The sequence below is a fragment of the Hyalella azteca genome, unplaced genomic scaffold (genome assembly GCF_000764305.2).
Source record: "Hyalella azteca isolate HAZT.00-mixed unplaced genomic scaffold, Hazt_2.0.2 contig12239, whole genome shotgun sequence".
Classification (NCBI taxonomy): Eukaryota; Metazoa; Arthropoda; class Malacostraca; order Amphipoda; family Hyalellidae; genus Hyalella; species Hyalella azteca.
In genome coordinates, this window is record NW_025942202.1 from 277 (window position 1) to 25,059 (window position 24,783).

The following is a 24,783-nucleotide window of genomic DNA, read 5'->3' on the forward strand; positions in this document are numbered from 1 at the left end:
AGCGCCGAAACTACATTGGTATTACATCTTTGATATAATCTTTCTAGTAGTCGCCCTTATTTTAGGGAGCCCAGACGATTCATCGACGGTGGCAAAAATTACGGAAGGCGGGACAGCCTGTTATATTAGGTTCAAACCGTCAGTACGAAAGAACTACAAACTACAGAGCTCAAAGCTCAAGTAGCATAACAGAGGTAAAAGAACAAGCTCAAAATACTAAGAGTGGAGAACAGTATATTTCGGCAAATCATAGATAATGCGTTAACTCAAGCCGGAAGTTATTTACTTTCAAATACAAAAGATATTCAGTTCGAGCTGGAGTTTCACGACCATCATGACAAATGATGACATCGATATAAGGAAAAAAGTAACAAGAAATTCTTTTTGAGGATGGCATTGCACTGAGAACACAACCAAAAGGTTAAATAATCTACATGCAAAGTGAAGTTCTCACGATTCTTATCTCTAGCCGCACAGCATTGATTTTCATCAGTTCATCTTCATCGTAGAGAGATTACTCCTGTCAGCGTCTACGAAAACAAAGTTCAGACCTACATGTCGAAGAAATAACTATCACACAATTTTTTATCTATAATAATATATCATACGCGTAGTATGAGAGGTATATAGTAAACAATTATTAATCCAATACATGAACTTGAAGGCTGACTAGGGTAAGAATTATACCTTATTTAATAGTAATGAGTTGTCCACTTCAGACATTACACGAATTCAATATTTAAGTTAATAATGGTCTAAGTAAGAAAAATGCTAGCCATTAATGAGCTTAACGGAAACTCGATTCTTCTAGAAATAATTTATTCACATTAAATACATGTTAAGATCAGTAATAAGGAACTCTGCAGAAGGTTCACCGATAGGGTATGATAAGTTGGCAGGTGTGGTCCTGGCGACTGGGTGATATCTGGTACATCAGCCAGAAGAAGCAACCGTCTAGAGCTCACCAATCATTGAATATTAACGATTTTTGTGCGCATTTGTTGATGTGAAACCGGATAAACACATATTCAAATAGATTTCAAGTGGCAACTCATCAGCATTTATTCGAAACAACAAAGGTATTAATGCGAGTCAGGTTAAGTGTAGCCTACTGGTGGATCTAAAGACTGAGTTATTGGAAGTGTGGAGTTATCGATATTTAGTGCAGCAGCTGAAGTGACAGCGGCGGCAGCTGCAGCGTTGAGCTCGGCCGCAGACTGTTCCTCCAAGGGATCGTCTTGCAGCACAAACTGTGGCTGCTGCTGGTGATGACGCTGGTTGATGGTGCGTTCGTCTATGCTAAGACTAACGATGTGCCTGCCTGGCACCATAGCTAAGCCAAGCATTCGAGCTTCCTCTTCTCCATCTTCACAAGTTGTAAAAATCAGTCAGTTAAGTCTTGAAATCACAATTAAAGAAAAAAGAACACCCTAAAGAAAACCAGAGATGGTGACATAGGTCAATCAAGAGATTCGACATTCTTAACGCGACTAGATTGATATGTTTCAAGTCTATGCTTCAAATATTCATTGGACAGCTAAAAGATTAATTATTCCAATTCAAAATGAGACGGTCATCAGGTAAATTAGATCTGTTATTCCTATCAATCTACATAGGGGATTGAGATATCTATAAAAATATCTATGACGTACCAAGTATAGGGTTGCTTTTGGTGTATTTATAGCTTCAACATAAACCTAACAAAGCTGGCCATCACACGGGAATTTTGAATAAAGTTCAATAGCTATCAATTACAGTAATCATTACAAATACAATATTTCGACGCGAGAAAATTATACCACGTACCCGTGTGAGTGTGGGGCAGATGCTCGGTGCAGGAAGACAGGATGATGTTCGTGTCGCGGTCCGTACACACGAACGTGCCTACGAGGGTGCGGCCGTCGCTCAGCACGACGCTCATGAGCGCGTGGAGCCACGACCGCAGCTTGGCTCGACCAGGGCTGTCCTGAGCGTCGAGAATACGAAGTAAGCCATTAAGAAAGGGGGGAACGTTCAATATTGTTCGCATGAAACCTAAAAAAAAAATATTTTTTTTTCTGTAAATTTTGAATGACGTTGTTACGAAATTTACCCATTTTAACGTAAATTAACAGTTATAGAATTGTTACTACTCTAGGGACTCCTCTACCGAAAAACCAACTGCCTTAGCTATGCTAATTCAGCAAACCAGAGACTGTTGACAGTAAATTAGAATATTTTCTGATTTATCGTTCAATAAATAACATTTTTGCCTCAAAAAACGTAACTTAATAAAAGTGCTTAGTACTAAGACTAGATACCTTTTTCTCGATGGGGGTGGTCTGCTCAGACGTCGAGTCCTGAGACTTGGAGAGCACGCCGCTGCATTGGCTGGGCGCGCGGCTCGTTGGCAAGCTAGGACGAGTCGACGGCCGAGCTGAAGATGTGGGCGCAAAACTCATAATCGCATACGTACGCTTGATATATCCTGGCAACAACGCAGTCTGTACACACGCACTCAATTATTCAGGTGCATCAGGGTAAATGACCAAACCGGTACTGAAATAGTTGGAAATCAGTTACGACTGAAATTCAGTTTGCTGCAAGTGTATGCAATGATTCCTTTACTGCTACTATTAATGACTGATTTACATGAAAACCAGTAGTTATTCTCATATAATTCGATATTTTATCACATTGTCTCATCTACTGGTTTGCCCAAGGTCGTCATTTCGGCCTCATGTCGTTTAGCAAATATCCCATTGCACGAAGGCACCAGACAGGAAATGGATATTAATTGAAATCTATGGACTTAAAAAAAAGTGAAAAACGATTTCTAAATTATTGCCCAGGATTTTCATAGGAAGTTAAATAGGAGTTAAAGAACACTAGGAAGATAACGCCGGGGGAACGTGCTAGCTTCCCCAACAGGATCAAAGGTCCTGCCTCCTGCGGCAACAAAATAAACCAACATGTTTACCAACAGACACATGCTTGTCATTGACATTAACACGTTGACTACGTATTGGTACATATGCGTACCACGAAACGTATTTCTCCAGGAGGTAGTGGTACATAATTCAGGTTACCTAAAATGGGCCAAATCCGAGAACAAAAAAGGCCAACAAAGGCCGATAATTCGATGTATACTAATTTATTTGTATGTTCCGCTATAAAAATCCATTTATTTTCTTTTTGCAGCATTTAAAATTTAATTAGGAAGTACCCCTATCATAAATTTTAGCCGGCCAACGCAATTGAGAAAAACTAAATCACGGAATTTGTCCGGAAAAAATGACCGTCTGGCAACCCTGCTTAAAAAAGTACAAAAAATGAAATAATAGTACAAGATGAAGCAATCGTAGTCAACGTGTTAATAGAGTATTTATATCTTACTTGTTTAAAATGATAACGAAACAAAAATCAGGATTCAAAATATTTGATTACGAAAAGATGAATATTAACACGTTTTTAATAGGAAAAGGTGCCTACGATAGACGCTTGCAAAGCCCTAATTTATTAAGTGATTCCATAGTTCCTCGCTTCTGAGAAGCCGCTACGGTATCTAATGAACGCGAAAAAGACAGTTGGCAGAAACAATGTTGAGAGATGCATATAACACGTTACAAACTGTAATGACATTGAAATTCAGAGATTCTGCAACACAGTACCTTAAGAATCCCTCTTAAGAAATTGATAATCCGTGGTTAAAAACAACAATTGAATTAGGAAAATATTATCCCAAGAATTGACAACTTGACAAACTGAGAGTACTATTGCTGCATCGACAAACAATATAAAACTACGAGAATGCAGTGACCAATCTTAACACTAATATACACTCGCGCTGTCACCAGTACAACAATATACACGCAGTGTATACGGGATTTCCAATACTTGAGAATGGCAGGCCCTCACATTGTTGATGGACCACGTGGGCGGAACTATGGGCGAAAGGCAGCATGATGAATCGAAATTGCAAGCAAATGCTAGCAAAAAGTAACATTTGTGACTGATAGTGGTCGCATTCCCTGATTATAATAATAAAATGTACGAAATATCCTAAACTCAATTGTAAGCACGCTGTGAGTTGAAGATGTGTGGTTTCAGTTCATTAATTTTCAATAATATATGCTCATAAATTCACAACAGCGAAAACATAAACGGAAGATATGTACCGTAGCGAGTGCAACATCAAGGAGCGTTCTTTTCAATGAGATATTTTCCCCAAAGACTTCAACATTTTGAACTAAAGCAATGCAGAATGACGAAAAAATTTGCAGTTTCAATGGAATAACAAACTTCTTCTAAGAAAAATCACTTTGAATCTAAGAAAAAGCTTCACATAACACTAAAAAAATTAAGAAAACGAACGAAATGAAAAAAAGTTTGGACAGCATTATTTCTCAACTTCTGAGACCGTGAAATGAAATACAAAGGTAATTCATCAGAGAAAAAATGAAAAGCGGACCCCAAGTAACAGAAAAATTAAAAGCTGAAACAGCCAAAATCGCTCCGCAGACATAGTTGTTTCAACTGTACAGAAATTCGGCAACTGCTTCAAAAAGAACACTAAAAAATTGCAACAAGTTTGTAGCTTAACTAAATTTTGGTAAACATAATTATTTCCATACACTGTTACTTAATATTTTTAGTTATTCCCAGTGCTTTCTAACTTAACAGAGGCACGTTGGAAAAATTCACATCCAATTCGTACCTGCTCCTCTACACAATAAAGCCACACAGGTAGGTACACAACGGCAACATCATTCCGTGAAGGCTTCCTTAGCAGAACTATTAGTGAGCAGCTCACTAAATCCTTCATGTCGTTTGGTTGCAATAAACATTAAATATGCGTATTACATCTCACGGCAATAATTACTTCGAATGAACAAGTACCTATTTGAGATTTTAAATTGTTGAGAATTTCCAAAAAAGTCTGTGCCTTTTTTTCATTTTAATTTTAATAACAACGAATAACACCGTACAATGGAGTAAAAAAAAACTTCTTCAGTTGTGTCCATAACTAGAAAGATTAGCAATAGCGGCGATAACGTAGTCATTTTCAAAATTAATGAAATAATAAAATTATTCGATTTTTGGTCGACTATTTGTCAGATATGAGCATATCAGTAGTATATACTTATCAACATAAAGAGGTCTCGACGAGACGCCAGCAAGTCAATTGATAGGAGTCTTTTATAATCACAATTCTTGAGGAAGCTGCCGATGTTAGACAACCATGCAAACCCATAGTTAGTAATGGTGTTTTTTTTTAAATACCTGACAGACAGCATGACAGTCAAAAACCAGGTGGTAAACTATTGAAAACAGATTAAACACTGTACTATTGGAATGCATAAAACGATGCTTCATGGAACATTAGAAAATTCTATTCCATTAACCTAATTGTTCATCTCTCCGACAGAGGAGCAGCATGCTGCTTATTGAGCAGCAGTAGGGAGGAGGCGCGGAGTCTTGGCCTCTTGGACGCGTCGACGAGTTTCAGGACTTGTGAGTGGGCGCTTCAGGTGGCCGTTTGCCTGTACAGTTTCAGGAGCTTCAACACAGCAGGGCGATTCCGTTCCCTCTTCCTCGTTCTTCAAGATTTCAGCCGCCGCCTGCAGCATCACTGCGTCATTCTGTAAAACAATAGGATTAAGATTATTAAACTACAACTTACATTAGGTACAAGTGATTTAAAAACGGATATGACTGCGAGGCACAAGAAATTAGTAGATCCTATGGTCGAGTGATTAATTGAGTATATAAGTTGAACAGCAAACTCAGCTCACTTTAAACCAAGGATGTTGCAGTGTTTGCTGAGCATCATATCGTTCGTCAGGGTTGACAACGAGCAGCTTAGTGATGAGGTCTTTTGCTTCAGCAGAAACATTTGTCCACACTGGCCTCTTGAAAGAAAATATTCCTGAGCGAATAAGGTAGCGCTGCTTGTGTTGATCTGAGTCATAGAAGGGAGGATATCCCGCCAAGCTGTAAAATAAACTTTGCTTCACTAACGGGCAAGTTTACTCTCCATTAGTAAGGAAATTATATCACACTCAATGACTTTAAAACATCTCATCATCTGTATTGTCATAGGTCACAGAAGTTAATTGGATCGACCACCTGGAAAAAAACCTCAGTGACATTGTGATCAGTTTTTTTCAATTTCATGGATATGAAGAAGTATGGTCAAAACTAATAATATTACTGATTTTTCTCACCAAACAAAAACGACAACACCGAAGCTCCAGAGGTCAACTTTATTAGTGTATGCGCGCTGGTTAATGTCGAGCAGCTCAGGGGCGATGTACATCTGCGTTCCGCAGAAAGTACTCATCATTGAAGCGTCGGCGGTCAGCTTGGATAGACCAAAGTCGCTAAGTTTCACACAGGATCGCACGTCCTCCGTTGCCAGCAAAATGTTCTCTGGCTGAATAAATAAGTGAACGTGAGAATATGATAAGAGGCTTGGAACTTGAAGTGGAGGCAAGTAAACACTCCTCACCTTACCGCTGTAAAAACGAAGTAATGCTGCAATGAAAAAAAATGTTAACTGGAATTTTGAATTGTAACAAATCACAAACGAAGAGTTCAAGGGAAAGATTGATTTATTAACAAATCGTGAGGTAGATTAATATTTATCTGTAACGAATAGTGATGAATTTTAGTTTTTAAATGTTTTCTACAAATATTCAATATGTTGCAATAATGATCTAATTTGGTTTAGGAAAGAACATAGTCACATCCTGTCTGAGGTAGGTATGAATATATGAAATATAGTGTACGCAATTTAAACCATCATGTCTAATGTCACCGAGGTTTTTCTATGGCAGAAGCTCGTTTTTCACATATATTACACGCGGAATTAAAGAATAACGACAATTTCACAGTATTTAAATAACTTATACACTAAATCATCCGAGAATACGGTATCCCACGTTCATAGTCCTGACTTGTGCAATGTGCGAATTAGTCGAGGTATGTACCGCGCACCTTGATGTCCCTGTGTGTGATGCCTTGCTGATGCAAGTGTTCGATGGCGAGGGCGAGCTGGTAGCAGTAGAGTTTGGACACAGACTCTTGTAAGTGTCCAGTGCCGGTGATGCGGTCAAACAGCTCACCACCCTCAGCGATATCCATCACCAGAAAGATTCTATCTTCAGCCTCTATCACGTCCCATAGACGCACAATGCAGGGCTGTGAGTATTAAAAATTTAGTTCTATGTCATTGCCGTGGCAATATTTAAACAAGAAACAATATCTCAAAATAAACAGGAAAAATACATCACTATGTCAAACAGGAAAAATGCATCACTACATAGAACATAATATTAGCACTGTGCAACATGGATAACATGGAGAATATGGGCCGACCTCACCACTCAGGTCACTTATAACAACAGAGTCTATGAGGACGGATTATAAATAGCCTTTAATAAATCATCAATACGGATTTCGAATAATAACTCTATACAAAGAAGAGCTCACAGTTACAAATAGAAAGCAATTAGCCAGTCACTCACATGATCGATGGACTGAAGAAGAGTTATTTCATTTTGAATCTGTGAAACTTGGTTCATTAAAACCGTGTTTCCATTAGCACTCAGCACTTTCTTCTTTATTATCTTGATAGCACATCTTTCTAGAGTATCCTGAAAAGCAACAATAGAATTATCAAGGAATTAATATTGACATTTTATTGAAATTATTGAGTTTTAAGATTCCACAAAGAAAGTAATTAAAAGAGTCAAACTTTGGTACTGAGCGCGCTCAAACACTCACCTGTTTGTAGGCTAGTCTCACTTCGCCATAGTTGCCTTCTCCAAGTTTTTTAGTTAGTGTGTACTTCGAGGAAAGCTCACAGGGATACTGAACAGCATCCGGGTTCTCGCAGTCATAAAACATAAAAACTAGAAAGGGAATAAATTTGTAGATTTTAGGTTGTTGAACTCATTTATATTAATTTACAAGGAAATGTTGGCAAATAGGTGAATATATAGAATTAATATTTCAACCTGTACAACAATTGACAGAATACATTTGCATTGCCTACCACACAGTTACCTTTCTTATTAGCTTGTGCAAGACCAATTTCATCATTGTGTTTCAGAACGGATTTTTTATTCCTGCCAATGAGCCTTCGGTTAAGGAAAGTTCCATTAGAACTTAAATCCTCGATGTAGATAACAGCATCACCACTGCCTTTTTGCTCACGCACAATGCTGTACAGAGAAAACTTGAAAGAACAAAACAATTTGTCATAAAATATCCTAGGTATTCATTAAAACATTACAAATATTGGAAACAACATCAAACTTAGTACTACCTATATCATAACTCACCAAAACCATGCATGTGGGTTTTGACATTATACTAATTTTCAAGCATGTATGAACTATAATTGCCTAGGCAATCTTCGGTGCTCTCGAGAAGAAAAGACCGTAAATTTGCCAAGAAAAAACACAATTCAATCAATGGTGAAGTTTCATTTATTTCAAGGTTGCCTATTACGGTACTGTTAACAAAAAAAATGCCATCAGCTCGCGAGCAAACATTTCCAAAATCTCTGAAAGAACTCACCGAAAATGTTTCTTTGATATAGCAGTTAGAATAGATGGATCAAAACATTCCTTGGTGAGTTGGTGATCAACGAAGCCCCGGCCAAAAGTATAGCTATTTTCTGAAAAATCTAACATGACACAAATAGTTAGTGTAGAGAAAGATCTGAGTCATTGAGATCTCCAGTCATTATATATTTTGTACCATAAATCACAGACAGATCTGTTTAAAATTAAATTATTTGCTGCACAGGTGTGAAAATGCATAGTTTATCGTTTGTTTTGCATCATATACATTTTCATAACAAAAAATCAAAAACTATTTGGCTGATCCTGAATAATTAAATCACTTGTGATACATTTTGAGATATTGTAGACATATGAAAAATCACACAAGACACAATTCAAGATTTAGGAATCCTTGTGACTTTTTATATTATTATCGTAGATACAGCTCTGCCTATGATAGAAGCATGTTAAACCATGTTTTATTTGATTGTAGAGAGTATAAATTTTTCCCATGATCATGCCATTAGACCTTGATATTACACGAATAAACATTGCAATATTGCTAGTAAGGTAGATGAAGCAAGGCTGTTGCTTGTATGAAAAACTACTATTTGCCAGTTGCCCTGAAACGGTGAACGTGATTATTAAACTCAACTTACAAGGATCCACTCCAGCTGGTGGTACTGTCAAACGGGGCAATAAGGGATGGGGAAAACGGTTTTGAGCGTTTTTCATTAATAACTTCTTACCATGAAAAATTTTCATGAATGAGTTTAAGCTCATTTTAAAGGTCTTTGTGAGGGCTATCATTTGGCATCTTCAAAAATTTCAATATCCTATTTGTAAAGTGCCAGACGTAAAATAAAAGTGTCCAGAATTACCCATGGGAACAGAGTAATCCGGGACATTTGTAATAAAACCTAATTTTAAAACGTTTGAAGCATGCAGAGTGTACTCATCCATTACTAACAGTACTTTGAAGTCCTCCACTTCCTTAGTAGATGATATAAATGCAAAATAAATAACATTTTCTGTGTTTTTCTACTTATTTCCATTATCAGTGATATTACCGTATCCATGGACATGCCATTGTGTATTTACAACAACCTTGTCCACTGCAAGCTTCATATCAGCAGCCATGTAGTATTTCTTCTGTATCTGTAGGCTAACAGGATAGCTTGTAATTTTACACCATTTTAATCGAGTCAAGTGAGTTCAAATATAGTAAAAAAAGATTGTAAAAAACATACCTGAAACAGAAAGGAATATTTTACTGACAACCATAATATTTTTTGGAGTATTAAATCATAGTTTAGGTCCATTACTTTTCATTCTATGTTGCCCAGTACAGTACCTATTCTATCTATAACATTATATGCACAATTTTGGTGCTGACCAATGATGAGTTAATTTTTCGTTAAGTGAAATTTTTTTTGCTGAGCAAGGTATATGCAATCAAAATTTCTAGTTGTTAATTGATTTTTTTTCATTAACTGGAGCCTTTGCTAACCGGGGTTCTACTGTAAATGCGTTTTCAGAGGTGTCACTTATTGCAACGTTGTGCGGCTTTGGCCGCCAATTTTTTTTTGAATGAGCTATGCAAATTCCATCAATCATGTTTTTAAGCAATACATGTGTGCAACTTTTATGTAACTAAAATTTTCCAATATGGCAAATATCTCTTTTTGCTAGATCTTAGCAGAGGTATTTTTCCAGAATCTCACTTTTCACACTTTGTCAGAGATTTTTAGAGGTAGCAAATGTTATGATTTCTTAACTTGCTTTATGCTGCATGTATAGGAAAATGTTGAACTTAATACCACTATTTTTAGTTATGCAATATTTCAATTGGTTATGTTACCACAACATTTCTACAAAATATCGGACTGTCCTGATTTACTTTGCCTGTCCCTTATTACCCTGTTTGAATGGTACTCAGAACTGATTCAGCACTAGCAGAGCATTCTGATTGTGCTGCATACAATGAATTTTACTCTTTATCTAATGGCCCTGAATACAGCATCATTAGCCTGCAATACTCACGATATACTTTGACATTTGGGCGCAAGGCAAGAAGACGTCCCCATACAGTTTCTTCCCCCAAACTGATATCAGGGCACTCCTGAGTCTCACGCAAACTCTGTTGTAAAAAAGGCCATTAGATTTAGCTATTAAAAAATTTTCAAGACAAAATATATATATATAAATGTCAGAAAAGAATTATTTCACATTAAGCAACAGGGAAATACAGCAGGTTAAAAAGCATAAATTATTAAAAAAGTTGATTTTCTGTATGGTTCTCAACAACAACCTCTTTTCCATGAGTATAGAATATTATTCAAAAATTGACTCTTAATGAAATATTTAAACCATTTACTCAATTCTATTTGCAGTTGACTCTTGGTATCATTTACTGGATCAAAGAATGCAGACATTAATTTTAATTCTTTGAAATGGATATTATAATAAGTACCATAAGATTAAATGGGATACGTATTATAATGGGTAAAATAACATTAAATAGTAAAAGTAGGATAATGGTAGGCTTTTTACCCATATTAAGTGATTGAACCTTTTTATACATCTTACATATTCAAAAAAGTTTAAGCATTAACATTCAACTTTTGTTTTACAAAACATAAAAATTTGGCAAACTATTCAAATTTAATCTGACATTTGAAATGAAAAAAATGAACAAAGCAATGTTAAGGCAGTGAAGCAGCTAACAATAAATTTATTTTATAGACAAGATATTGTCCTCAAGTTTCAGAACCTAGCTAACTTACCTGAGTGCTCATCTGACTTGCATCAGTTTGACTTAATTCAGCCATCAATTATCTTTAAATATCTGCAAATCAGAAAGAATAGTTTATTGAACTTTTCAAAAAAATATTCAAGGCTTTGTAAATATTTTTGTACAAATCTGGAATACAAGGCAAATGTTTCCTAAAATCAAAGTTAAAATCATTTTGCAAGTGATCTCTATAAACCATAGGCAAAAATAATATGCGTTTAAAAATTACTTTTACAAAATGTGATTAAAAATTACTTTTTAAAGACAACACTTCAAAAGAATACAGTGTCTTTGATGCTACATATGTAGGATGAATTTCTAATGTTATTTTCATATATTAAAAAAATATTTTTACATTTTTTAATGAAAAAAAAAATTAAAAATTCTTTATTCTGTCAGTTGATTCATGAATTGTTTCTGACTTTAGGCAAGTGTGCAAAATTTCAGATCGATTGGACAGGTAGAAGTATGTTAAATATCAATTATAAGATTTGAAGCAGACAAAATTATTTTCCATTTTTATAGAACTACAAAAAAAAATAAAATTTCAAAATTATATATTCTGTCAATTGATTCATGCATTGTCTCCAACTTAACACAAGTGTGCAAAATTTCAGATTGATTGGACAGGTAGAAGTGTGTTAAATATCGATTATAAGATTTGTAGCAGACAGACAGACAAACAAACAAGAAGTGAATTTAAAGAGAAGTGTTGTAATGAGCTATTGTTTTACTCCCATGCAAGATTTTTAGCAATAATTTTTTCTTAATTATAGTCAAGGCCTGAGAGATGGGTCATGGGTACAATTTTCCATGGGCATTCTAATTGATCATAGGCATTCTAATTTTTAAATGACCATCTGGAATTGGAATTGGGGTGAGTTGTGACCTCCAGTCACGACCTTTAAATCAGTCATACACTCTGCCTAAAAACTTTTACTAGCATCAAAAAATTAAAAGTTCGCACTCGTATGTTAAGAAAAAAAGTTCAATTAAACCATATTCAAAGCAGTCCTAGGAAAACAAATTAAACAACGTGCTAAAACAATTTGGCACAGTCACATATGTCTTCTCACTCTCCCCTCTCTCAACCCTCCATTCCACTCCTATCATCCTTCTCCTCTTCCTCATCCTCCACACGTTTTCCAAATATCTCCTCACACTCTCAAACATAGCCACCGTTGCTCCCTCAGACAGACCCATAATTATTGCCATCTACTCTTTGCTTGCTCTCTCATGCCCCACTTTGTTAATCTCACCTCTCTCATTCAAAATCACTTCCATCATAGACTGATGCTCTCTCTCATACGCCCTACATTCCATCAACAAGTGCTTGACAGTTTCCTTCTCATCCCCATCACACATAAAACATTTATCTTCCCTCCTTTCATTCCACCTGTATGTACCGTATGTCCATTCACACCTAGCGCCCCTGCCCTAACACAAAACAGAAGGTCCCCACCTCTACTACCATCATACATACATACACATTTTAGCATTGCTTTCATCTGATAGTCTTAGAGTGTCCTTTCCCTCCATTCCTTGCTTCCACACCTTTAGTCCATAGTCTTTCACTCGCTTATTTATTTCTCTTTTCCACCCTACTCTATCCCAATTGCACCCTATAATGTCACCACCCATTCGTCGTTTAGCCCAGCGGGCCTTTGGCACACCCATGCTTCATGCATACCACACTTACGCACCACTGCCCAACATCTATGTGCCCATTTGCTCACCTTCATGTTCCACATATACATATTTCGAGCCCAACGTTCATCATCCATTCGCTCCAGTCTCACTTTATACCTCAAAACTGCTCTCATTCTTATTTCCTTGAAGGTACTCCAACCCCATGTCTCTTCTCAGGGCCTCTACTGCAGTCCACCTGGGGGCTCCTAGTGCCAATCATCTTGCCACTCTATTCTGTTCCAATTCCAATTTATCTAGCTCACCATCAATCAGGGTTGGCAATGATTATATCAAAATGATTAAATCATGTGATTAAATCACTTGATTTTTTTTATAAAAAAATCATGATTTTTTTGATTTTTTCATATATTTAAATATATCGAGTTGCAGTCTTCAATTTATATTGAGGTATTGTTATTCATGGTTTAGTATAAATGTACTATGAATGACAAATTGGTATATAAACTTGTTGCCTTTAGTGTGTACGTATTAGGTTCCAATAAATTGAATGTTTTTGGTACAGAGTCATCAAGTGTGCAATACATTGATTGTACATAGCTAGCAGCATAGCAGCATACCTAGCAGCTTAGCTAATTCTTATAAGGCTATAAGTAGTCTTTAACTATTTGACTATTTGTTATATATTGATTACAATATACAATTTAAATGTGTTAGATAGCTTATACAGGGTGGGGCAGAACTGATTGAACAGTTTTGAGGCAAAATAAAAGAGTAATGGAGGTACATAAAGACGAAAGTTTATTTTCCTCATGATTAGCATAACATACCATTTAAAATACTTATGTTTTGAAAACAATATCAGGAAGATGGGGTTTGTTAGCTGCATCACACTGTTGGAGTTGTTCTCAGAAGTTTCCTGTAGCACGTTCACACATATGGCAAGGTATGGCCATAGCCTCTGCTGCAATAATCTGTTCCCTTAGCTGTGGTAGGGTGTGAGGGCAACTTCTGAACCCCTTTCTTTTAGATGTCCCCAAAGAAAGAAATTGCAAATGCTCACATTAGGTAACCTTGCAGGCCACTGTAAATCACCCCTCAGAGACCCCAGACCTACGGGAAACATGCGTTTCAAAACATTGAGTGACGTTCGAGCTGTGTGAGCTGTAGCCCCATCCTGCTGGAACCACACGTCTCTCAATGCTTCATTTTCAACAATGTTTGCCATCATGGGCTGCAAGAAATTTTGCAACATTGCAGCATAGCAATCTAAATTCACAATCTTGGTTACTCCCTCCTCTGAGAACGACTCCAACAGTGTGTTGCAGCTAACAGCCCCCATCTTCCAGATATTGTTTTCAAAACATAAGTATTCTAAATGGTATGTTATGCTAACCTCTAGGAAAATAAACTTTCTTCTTTATGTACCTCCATTACTGTTTTATTTTACCTCAAAACTGCTCAATCGGTTCTGCTCCACCCTGTATATTGAGAGGTTGAGATTGTATTGACCTTTTAGGATATAAGAAAGATTTTCCACCTTAATAAGGGGCCCTCTTGCGTTGTCTCACGGCTGAGTCGCAGCCGTAGTGTTGATGTTGATTTTCTTGATGTGCTCACCGGACTCGTAGCTGCCTCGATAGTCTAGGTTTCTCGCGACCGTCAATGTTCGAAAACGACAAACCACCGGCCTCACGGCCGCGGCCATTGTGTCCGCTGACTGCAGACCATACATGCGTGACAGTCACTTCCGTATAACCAACAACAACTGGCGCGAAATCTGAGGTCCTTATATACGCTAGATTCGCGCACACTTAAGCCTAACCCTCGAATTCCTTCGAATGGAATGTCCCTCGCAACGCTGAGCGTCAACGTTTCAATGTAAACAACCTTTCCCACGGTCTCGCAATAACGGCCCGCATTCTTAGCATTCTTAACATCTACGCATAATACATGTTCAATATTACCTACTGTATTCATTTCCCTGTTTCTTCCCTAAAAAAAAAGGCTCACGACTTTTTTTTTCTATCCTAGTGATATTTGTTAATGTTGAAAGCGAACAAAACTTACATTATATGTAGAACCGTTGAAGACTGATGGAAGCCGACGGTTTAAAATTCAAAACAAAGCGGGGGTAGGACGCATCACGTACGCGGGTAGCGAACGGGACTATAAAAGACGGGAGGTAGAAGAAGAGGAGCTCAGTGATGGTCAGCCGGCGTGCTGGAAGGAAGTCTTGTGCGTTCTGTGAGGAAGTCTCGTGTTGGAGACTCTCCAGTGTGATCGATAGAGTGAAGTGTAAAGGACAGTATTCTGGTGAAGTCTCGTCTTATTGAGTAGGACATCAGAGAAGAATTTAGTACGCTTTCGGAGAATCAGCACAGAAGAGACTAATTTTTAGTCGTAGCCATCGGCGAACGTCCTGCACCGAAGAAACCGATTTCATACCCGTGATTTCGTCGACGGTCAAAGCCCCATCACGTTCGAGAATTTGTAATCATCAACGAACGTCCAACACCGAAGAGACTATTTTCGAGATAGAGTTTATTTCGGAAGACAAAATCTACAGGCCACAGCAAGAAAGGACGCATCACCCCAAATAACACGCACACCAGGGACCATGGACTGAAGACTTCCGATCATAATCTTCGCCGTCACTTAGCCTTGGGAAAACTCGCCACCGCTGCTTAGTGGCCTCGACATCTCCAAATTCTCGGTGATGTACTACGGGAAACTGTTAGAAACTATCTTATTTTCCGTAGAGTCATAGAAGTGAAATAACTGGGTAAATTGGTCGGGATAGGATTTTATGTTGAGCACAAATACTATGTCGGGAAATTCCCCTGTGTACTCTGTCTGAGCTACATATTTTGGTGTGGCAGTATAGGACTATATTTCGTGTAAATCGTGCTCTGCCGACTGTTCCATTTGTATTAGACTAGATTTTTCCTATAATATAGTAACTATAGAATTTATCTCCATGTGTTGTCATTGTTCCTTTGCTAACTAGTTTGCTGTTCTGACTTTTAGAACCGTACATCAGTGCGCTGGTTACCGCCACTCTGGCAAATGTCAACCTGGCCAAATTCCTAATTTGTATCAGCAGATAGAAAATCGATGAGTTAACTCAATAAATTTATGACTAAAAACGGTATTTCAGATTTAAATTCGTGGCCAAGTAGAAATGATTAAAGATCTCGAAAAGAGGTAAATAATAGTGAGAAATAGGAAGTCTTAGACTTCATAACAAAACTATTCACAAACCAAGTTTATTCATTTTTGTTTGGCCACTTGCACCATGGTTTACACGTACGAGCAGCCTCTGCAAAATACAAATGGGCACGGCAGACTTTTGGGCCGTGAATTTATTTAAATTTTTTTAAATAATTTTTTTAAATTATTTTTTAAAATTTGGCCGTAAATTTATGACAAGGAGAAAACGGCTGCAGGCCTAGAGGTTGAAAAGAATTGTTTTCCCGTTGGCGTCGTGGCGCGTAATCTTGTGGTTTGCTCTGCGCCTGGGCTACGGCATTGACCCGTGTTTGCACTTGCTGGTCAGAAAAAGGCATCAATTGGTCTGAAATTATTCAGACAATAAAAAGGAACCTATTAGAGCTTAAACTAACCTGCAGCGGGGATCAGCCAAACAATAATGACTAACAAGAAAATTCTGTGCGCGACGTTAACTTCCTACCGGTGTTGCCAAGGTAAAGGTAAATCATAATTTTATTACAAAATGAAAGTTGCAAAATGTCTTAACACTACAATATTTTTTGAATATTACATTCTTAAATTCCCATTTGTCAATAAAAATAAGACCCAAGAATCTAGCTACAAAATAATCAAGGTTTTGCTCTACTGACTCTACTCTCTACTCTCTAAAATGATCAGTTTTGCCATTTTAATGAAAAACTGATGAGATTAAATACGAAAAAATGTTTACTTCATTACTGCTCCATTGTGCATTAAAGGTATTCATTTAATTTCTGAACTTAGTGAACTAGGCTACAGTGGTAACCTATAGCCTAGTAAGCTTACAAAAGTACAAAAACATACATAGCCTATTTTTGTCCCAGCCATTGTCAGGCATGGAATATATCTACTTGGCATGCCGCGACTGAATTTTTCGAGCCGTGGTTTTATGGATTTGCCAGCCGTGATTCCATTTCTTCGAGCTGTGATTCCATTTCACCGAGCCGTGAATTCCATATCTCAGCCATGAAAAGCCATTTACGAGGCACGAATTTAATTACAAAGTCAATGCACGTACTACCTCAAATCTCTAATTTTACCCTAAAACAGTCAAATGGAAAAGATAAAATTTGTCTTTACTGTAGGTAAGTTGAGCATGTGTTAATGCAGTCTGACCGCTTTGACATGACCGCAACTATGGTCGATCTTCAACAAAACGTTTGGTTGATTTGTTTACATTACGATGTTTATGTTTTTTCTGCAGGATATATTGGCGGGAACGGTAAAGCAATGCAGATTGCGGAAGTTGAAAATTTTATGAAATGACACGTTTGCAAAGTGCAAACCGCGATTTTTCAATCAAACAAAAATTTATGACATTTGAGCCACGAGATTTCATACCTACTGAAATTATATGATACTAGAGCCACGATATTTCAGACAAAAATAGGACTTTTCCAGCCCTGGCCATTGTAGCCCCTGGCCCCCTTCAGCATTAATTTCTTTCAATTCCAGTTGGTTCAATATAAAATATATACATTATACAGATACCTTCTGACCTACATCCAGTACATCGGCTGCCGATCGGCATAACGACGGCATTTGGCAGGAACATCAGGATGTCAAGGCTCATAGTCTGATAGTCATGGCTAATGTCAGCCTAATGTTGTAGTAATGATGGCTTTGTTGTTAGGTAAAACGCCCATAAAAGCATATTTTCTCATAGGAACTTGTAAGAAATAAGAATATTAGGTAGCCTACCTAAATAGAATTTTTGAATAGCCTATTGTCTCTTGGTAATTAAAATGATGAAATACTCATTAATGGTATACTAATCAGTAATCATTACCATAAACCAGAAATTACCACATCACAGCAACTTCAGGAATCAGGTTTAGCCTTTAGCCTTAGGGCTTGACGCTGCAAAATAATTCAGCAGTGCCTGCAAGTTTGCAACTTGAAAAGCTCTCCTTAATTTGTTATTCCCCTTCACTTGTTTAATTATAAAAGTGACCTTACTGAAGCAAACTATGACACCTGAACATGAAAATAGTTCTTCAGAATTTCATTTATGGCGGCATTCAAATTTCATTGCTGAAGATTGCAATACGCACGTCGTTTAGAGAACCGTAGCACGCACACAACACGGAAGCAGCGTAGCACGGTCTGAGGTTAATTAAAAGTTCTATTCCGCAGATGCAGCATGCGAATATTGACACCATTTCTACCATGATTTGTAGGAGCCAAGATTCCCCAAAACACCTGTCCAATGCGGTTCCACGACAGTATAAAGCAATTTATTTGTCACAGAGTAATCTTTATTCAGTAGGGTGTGGAAGCTACGAAAATTTGCCATCAGCGGCCTCTTGGACTGGATGTCAAATGATGTCGAGGAAGTTTGGTAATAGGTTTATGATAATATAGCAGTTTCAGCATTTATTAGGCCGTAGGCCTGTCGCCGATTCTTAATATCGCAGAACATTTACTGCATTTTGCGGTTACGAACACGCAACTCACTGGTAGAATTCTGCTGTGCTTAAAAATTAACTGCTCGTCCTCGCCAATTCTGACTAGAAACTGGCGCACAGAGCTGGGAAGTGGGAACGATCCCACACCCATGGTTGAATGCCCACACCTCTCTGCTCCAAGTCCAATCTTGGTAATCTGAACTTTAACCACTGTGCCATACTGGCCAGATGTTGGCAATGGAAAACGGCCAAATTTGTTCAAAATATTCATGTTATTATAATGCCATATTTATTAGTAATTTTGCAATTTTAAGGGTAATAATTCAAATTTGGGATTGTTATACGTTGAATAATACAATAAATTTTAGGCCAACACAGATTTTTGCCGGCAGACGCTGTTGAAAAAAGGACCAAATCGTAAAATTTGGCCGTAAAAATGCACATTTGGCAACCCTTTCAAGAGTGGGACCTTAACGTTCAGTTTCCAGTTTTTATAAATAACGGTATGAATAATTTTTTTTCGGGTAGGCCACATTTTAGGTAATAATTTCAGTAGTATACACACAGAGAAAAGCAACATGCAAAAGCATTCGAATTTAGTGTGCTGTCAAGTTAGTCGAGGAGTTTGAGAAACTAAGGTTGGGTGTATACAGTTAACACTCCATAAAAAAATATTTATTTTCTGACTCGACAGTTTTCTCCCGCAAATCAACCAGGTACACAAAATTCAACACATCATGTGATTATTTTTAAAAACTTAACCAGAGCCCCAACAGATGAAAACAGCACTGTACAGCAATTAAGACAACTAAATAGGATTTATCTGAATCTGATCCTCTTTGGGAATTATAATAATTCAGACTTGGCTGCGGCTCCACTTCCACGCCGCGTTATCCTTTTAGGTAAACACCAGTTTGGCTAAACCTGCTTCATGAGACGCCAATTTACCAAGCAACATCGGGTCCAATTGTTAGCATAGTGAATAGTGATGTCTGCGCTGAAGAATAGGCCTGATGTGGCCTGTCGCCGATTCATGTACTTTTCGTCACTTGTCCACAGACCACAGGAGATCTAAAAATAGGTCTTTCGTCCTGATCTTTTCCAAACTGACGATAGTTTGAAATAACTAATAGACCTCTATCGGGTTCGAGATGGTGCTAGGCATTTCAAGTCTGAACATATATTTCTCCATAGCTTTGTTTAGTTTGTTCATGAACGAGTTTATACTCAGAGCGTCAACGATGTAATCGGGGAGGCTGTTCCACATGTCGGTGATTTGAATCGAGAAGAAATATTGTCGCGTGGATGAGTTGCAACGCATTTCAAATTCTAGTAATCAAATTCTCTTGTTTCAAATTCTAGTAATCCTTCTGGGATCTTGTATTAAACCATGAGTATGAGAATACTTCAATGAGGTCCCCACGCAGGCGTCGATAACAGAGGCCTGGAAGCTTCATAATATTTAGTCTTTCCTCATAAGACTTGAAATATTTCATAATAGTTATTCTTTCATAATATAAAATCTTTCTTCATAAGACTTTTTCATAACCCTTATAGCCTGGAATTATCTCTGTTGCACGTCTTTGAACACTCTGTAATAAAATTTTGTGAATAGTATTATTTTTCAAATCAATGGTTCAATGTAATAGATCGTGGAGAACTGTCATGAATAGCAAAGACAGTGTCTTTTTCATGGAACTCAATGTTGATTCATTCGCCTTATCAGAAGACGCCCTATGGACCTAATCAGTAACCTATCGTATTCTTTCCGCTCGCCAACTAAAAAGGACAATATGCGGTGGATTCAACAGAGGTCACAGGTCAGCATAGCCCAAGTACACAGCGTGATTCATATACCTTCCCGAGCGTAACGCAGCCGGGCATCTTCACGGCTTTTCACACAAAGCGCCCACCACAAGTCCACAAGTCCACAACAGCGCCGTTCAGTCACAGGCCGGAGCGCATACAGGCCGGAGCACCAGGGCCTGTTTACGAGTCAATTTTGTTACCCACGGCTGCGCTCCCACAATATGCTGGTCATCTCGACTCTCAACCGTTAACTGTAAAGCGATGTTGAGCCATGACAACCGTAGTGGTAGGATAGGAAAATTCACGATAATACTGTAGTTGGCTAGTTGCTTTTTATGAAATAGACTTCCGATCTTCCACTTGCAGTACCGCAGAGTCAGTCGAGGCTTGCTGTTTACTGTCATATATTTGATCATCAGCATAACTTTTTTCTTCCAAAATTTTAGTTTTTCACCTGTACTTCCTTCTCGAATAGTTGTGGACAGTCAACAGTGTGGAGGCGAAGTAATTCATTGTGCTCTGCACGCAACCTGCTTATGTTGTTGCCCAGAAGCCAGTTCCACATGCCGGTGAAACGAATCGAGATTGAGTGTTGCATTGAAGTTGTCCCAGTTTAAACATGCTTCATATTTTAAACCTCCTTTCGTCATCTAATTCTGTGAGTCCTTTATAAATCATGAGTAAACTTTCACATTTATACAAGGTAGCCATGGAGACGGCGATGGCAAAGACTTCATAATCCTTTATCTTACTTCATAAGGCTTGCTCATTAATTCATAAATAATAGCTGCTTCTCGCTAATGTAAACTCCGACTAAATAATAGTAGTATTTTTTTCAGATTCGGCGAGTTAAACCCTATACCGCCTGACATGAGTAACGGGAGCAATATTGTCATAAGCCTATTTCCCAAAAAAGTAATACGTTGTAGAGCGCAAAATGACTTGCACTGATGGCTGCTGCCACGTACAACTCTAAAATGTTCTCTGTTTCGTACAAACGTCTTCAGGTTGCTACCCTGAATAGTTTACGTATAATTTAGGTTGAAAGTTATCTTCCCGGAGAGTGATATACGGCGGTAGAGGGTTAAGCTACCAAACTCCGGATGCTGCGAACGAGTGCGACCGGCTGTAACCTAATTGATTCTGCATCTAAGGACCCGTTTGAACGTCAGATCAGTCGTTGCAGTATATTTACTCAATCATCTTGCGATTTGATATGCTTATAGTGATATTTAGGTCCTATTCAACATGAAATTTTCTTTCACCACTATGCAGTCATCGAGCATCACTCCATTATAGCATCCATTGCAAATGATGTGCAATGATATACGAAAAACTATCGTCGTTCTGACCAAAAGGCAATGGAGTTCTATAGGCATAGATAGGGATACGGGTCACAGCCACGCCAACCATCTCTCAGCATCTAAGCTTTTGAGAAGCTTATCTAACTAAGATTGTTATAATTTGTACCAAGTTCGAATTTCCATTTGTATGGCTCAAAATATACGTGTCCCCATTACTCCCAAGGATTTCACCGTAGATAATTTTAAGACGCACATTCTAACAACGCGGCAGTGGCGTAGGTCTTTATAATACAATTAATAATAATTCAGCTCGCTGCGTGATGTGATGCCCAAAAATCAGATGTGTGAGCGCTGATTTAGATCGCTGATCGGATTAGATCGCTGTGTGAGGTGATTCTCAAATGTCCAACGCAAAACACTAATCTACTTTTTGCAGTTAATCCATTTCTGTTTTACTCCTGTACATAATTTCTGAACGACATCGGACAATTCACAGGATAAGAAACGGCTAGGTAAAGTAAATTTTTGCGTAGTATGAAAGTAATGCGATAAGTGGACAATTATTTGTTAATTAAATTGAAAATAACTGAATGAACAGTAAAGTAAATTGTGTTGAGTTATGTGCTAGTGGTCAAGGTGAACAATATTTAGGTGACGATTGAAGCGTAGGAAGTAATGTATGAACTCGAAGGAACTAGATTCAAACACTCATTCAACACGTGATACATACAAAGCCCAAAAGATTTTTGGATGAAAAAATAAAAACTGGATATCTACTTCAAATAGCAGTAATGCCATGAGTCAGAGAAGGAAACGTAAGGGTTTAGAATGCCAACTAGGAGTCCCTCTGGTCCAGTTTGAGAGAACTTGATCTACTTATTGCTATTACAATTTTCGTGGAAATATAGTGTTTAAAAGATGAAGAGTCCACATAAGGAAATTTAACGAATTTCTTATACGCAAAAATAATATTTTCCCAGGATTTAACCGTTAAGAACTCATTGCATCTCACTTTTAAACAATTCAGCAGTCCGTACCCTGTGATATCCTATCTTCGCTCACACACTCTCCCGTGTCGCTGTTGAATTTGGCTCTTTATAGTATTGATTATTATTTCCGTGCATTTTTGATGTTTTTAGCGATCCCCTTTCAAGTTATTTTGCTTGTTGTGTAATTTTAGATGTTATGATGATCTCGCTTCGAGTCACCGACATGTGGAACAGCCTCCCTGATAGCATCGTTAACGCTCCGAGTATGAAAATCTTCAAAAACAGACTAGACGAGGCTATGCAGGAGCATATGTTCAGTCTTAAAATGCCTAGCAAATTACGGACCAGGCAATAAGTCCAGCAGCTATCTCAATCAATCGTCAGCTATGGAAAGATCGGGTTCCAAAGGCCGGATCCCTGGGGAATCAAGTCACGAAAAAATCAAGAATCGGAACAGGCCATGGGCCTATTTCTTCAACGCCGACAATTCTATTCTGGTCTATTCTATGATTCAATCATAGACCAGATCATAGAATAGGCATTGCCCAAGGATTCTGGTCTATTCTGGTCTATGGCATTGCCCAAGTCCGATCTTCCCATCATCTGCAGAAATTTTCAGTGGCTGGTTCATATACCCATTAATCCCTTTCTCAATTCCTTACAAAATTTTATATGACATGCATAACAATGGCTTAGTTGAAATAGTTCAAATAAGGCAGATCCCACTTCTGAAATGCAACGCAAAACATTTATACTCTTCAATTTTATTGTACATTATGTCATCAAAGTTCGATTATGAATTCTAATATTTTTGAATTTAACACGTGCCTTGCTGAAGTTCACTATCGTTTGGATATTAACTTAAGAAAGATATGAGCTTCTTGCAGCTTCCTTCGATTTCATATAGGCAGCCTGGTCTACATATAATGTTAATTTTATAAATTTTAATTTTTCAGTAGTTAGATATGGACAAGAGTTATCATTCATTCATTGCATGCGAATTACTTTCAATTTTTTGCATCTTTATACACCGGACCATATGTGACTAATGCATTCACTTGTATTGAACGGCGTTGTGTTCAATACAAATACCTATACCAATGCTCTACTTATAGTTAGTCACCCGGGACGACAGGTGCGAAACTACCACCAAATATGAGTAAAAGAACTCGTACCACGTTTCTTAAGGCTGAGCCCCAAATGCTTAAAAAATATAACTCAGTACTCACTGCAGTGAGCGACAGAGAGCGCATTTTCTCGTCGACGAAAACGTGAAGTCACGGACGGACAGATAGACGGACGGACAGACATGGCGAACACAATAGGGCATTTTTAGCGCATTTTCTCATTTATGGAAAAAATGCACTATTGTGTGCGCCATGTCCGTCTGTCTGTCTGTCTGTCAGTCCGTCTGTCTGTCCGTCCGTGACCTCAAGTTTTCCTTGACGAGAAAATGCGCTCTCTGTCACTCACGGCAGTGAGTACTGAGTTATATTTTTTCCAAAAATGAGAAAATACGCTAAAAAGCAACATCCGCAACTTCCAACCGACGGGAAATGATTTAAGTAGGATGTAAAACATCCTACGTAACAACACAACGTTTCTTAATTCAAAGTACAAGTTTGCAAACACCATCAAAATACATATTCACTAAACTTTATGTGCCTCAAGATAAATATTTAAATTTTCTGAGAAATTTTGTGCTGAACTGCTATTTTATTTCAATGAAGATTAGTAACTCATTTCTCATCCAGAAATGTATCGTAAAAATGGATTTCGATTATTACATAAAAAACCGAGCAATTTTATTAATACGAGTAAAGCATTCGTTTTGTCTGCCTGAATGAAAGTAGGACAACAATTGCCAAGATAATGCTAACCATCACAATTCTCTTATTCCCAATAGCGCAATATTAAATTCATCATTGACGAATTTTTTCCTTAAGAACCTTCATGAAGTTCTTGAAGGTATATGAAGTTAAATGGAATGTAACTGCGATATATTTGGCGTGATAGGTCATGACCTAT

General features: G+C 37.7%; 2 protein-coding genes across 3 annotated transcripts; both read right to left on the reverse strand.

The window, feature by feature from the left end:
* Positions 1-214: 214 nt before the first annotated feature.
* On the reverse strand, positions 215-2,919 carry LOC108667678 (N-alpha-acetyltransferase 38, NatC auxiliary subunit). The gene is made up of 3 exons (XM_018154726.2): positions 2,301-2,919; positions 1,807-1,966; positions 215-1,366 (listed from the first exon to the last, which is right to left on the reverse strand). The coding sequence occupies exons 1-3, from the start codon at positions 2,439-2,441 to the stop codon at positions 1,098-1,100; spliced, it is 570 nt and encodes a 189-aa protein (XP_018010215.1). The 5' UTR covers positions 2,442-2,919; the 3' UTR covers positions 215-1,097.
* A 483-nt stretch (positions 2,920-3,402) lies between these two features.
* On the reverse strand, positions 3,403-18,053 carry LOC108667675 (serine/threonine-protein kinase Chk2). 2 transcript variants are annotated; one of them, XM_047883203.1, is made up of 11 exons: positions 18,035-18,053; positions 11,339-11,400; positions 10,596-10,692; positions 8,566-8,674; positions 8,050-8,207; positions 7,768-7,895; positions 7,509-7,637; positions 6,979-7,182; positions 6,207-6,415; positions 5,775-5,973; positions 3,403-5,621 (listed from the first exon to the last, which is right to left on the reverse strand). In XM_047883203.1, the coding sequence occupies exons 2-11, from the start codon at positions 11,381-11,383 to the stop codon at positions 5,424-5,426; spliced, it is 1,476 nt and encodes a 491-aa protein (XP_047739159.1). In that variant the 5' UTR covers positions 11,384-11,400; positions 18,035-18,053; the 3' UTR covers positions 3,403-5,423. The 2 variants fall into 2 exon arrangements, with proteins under 2 accessions (XP_047739159.1, XP_018010210.1); XM_018154721.1 differs by lacking the exon at positions 18,035-18,053 and adding an exon at positions 16,620-16,641.
* Positions 18,054-24,783: the final 6,730 nt, after the last annotated feature.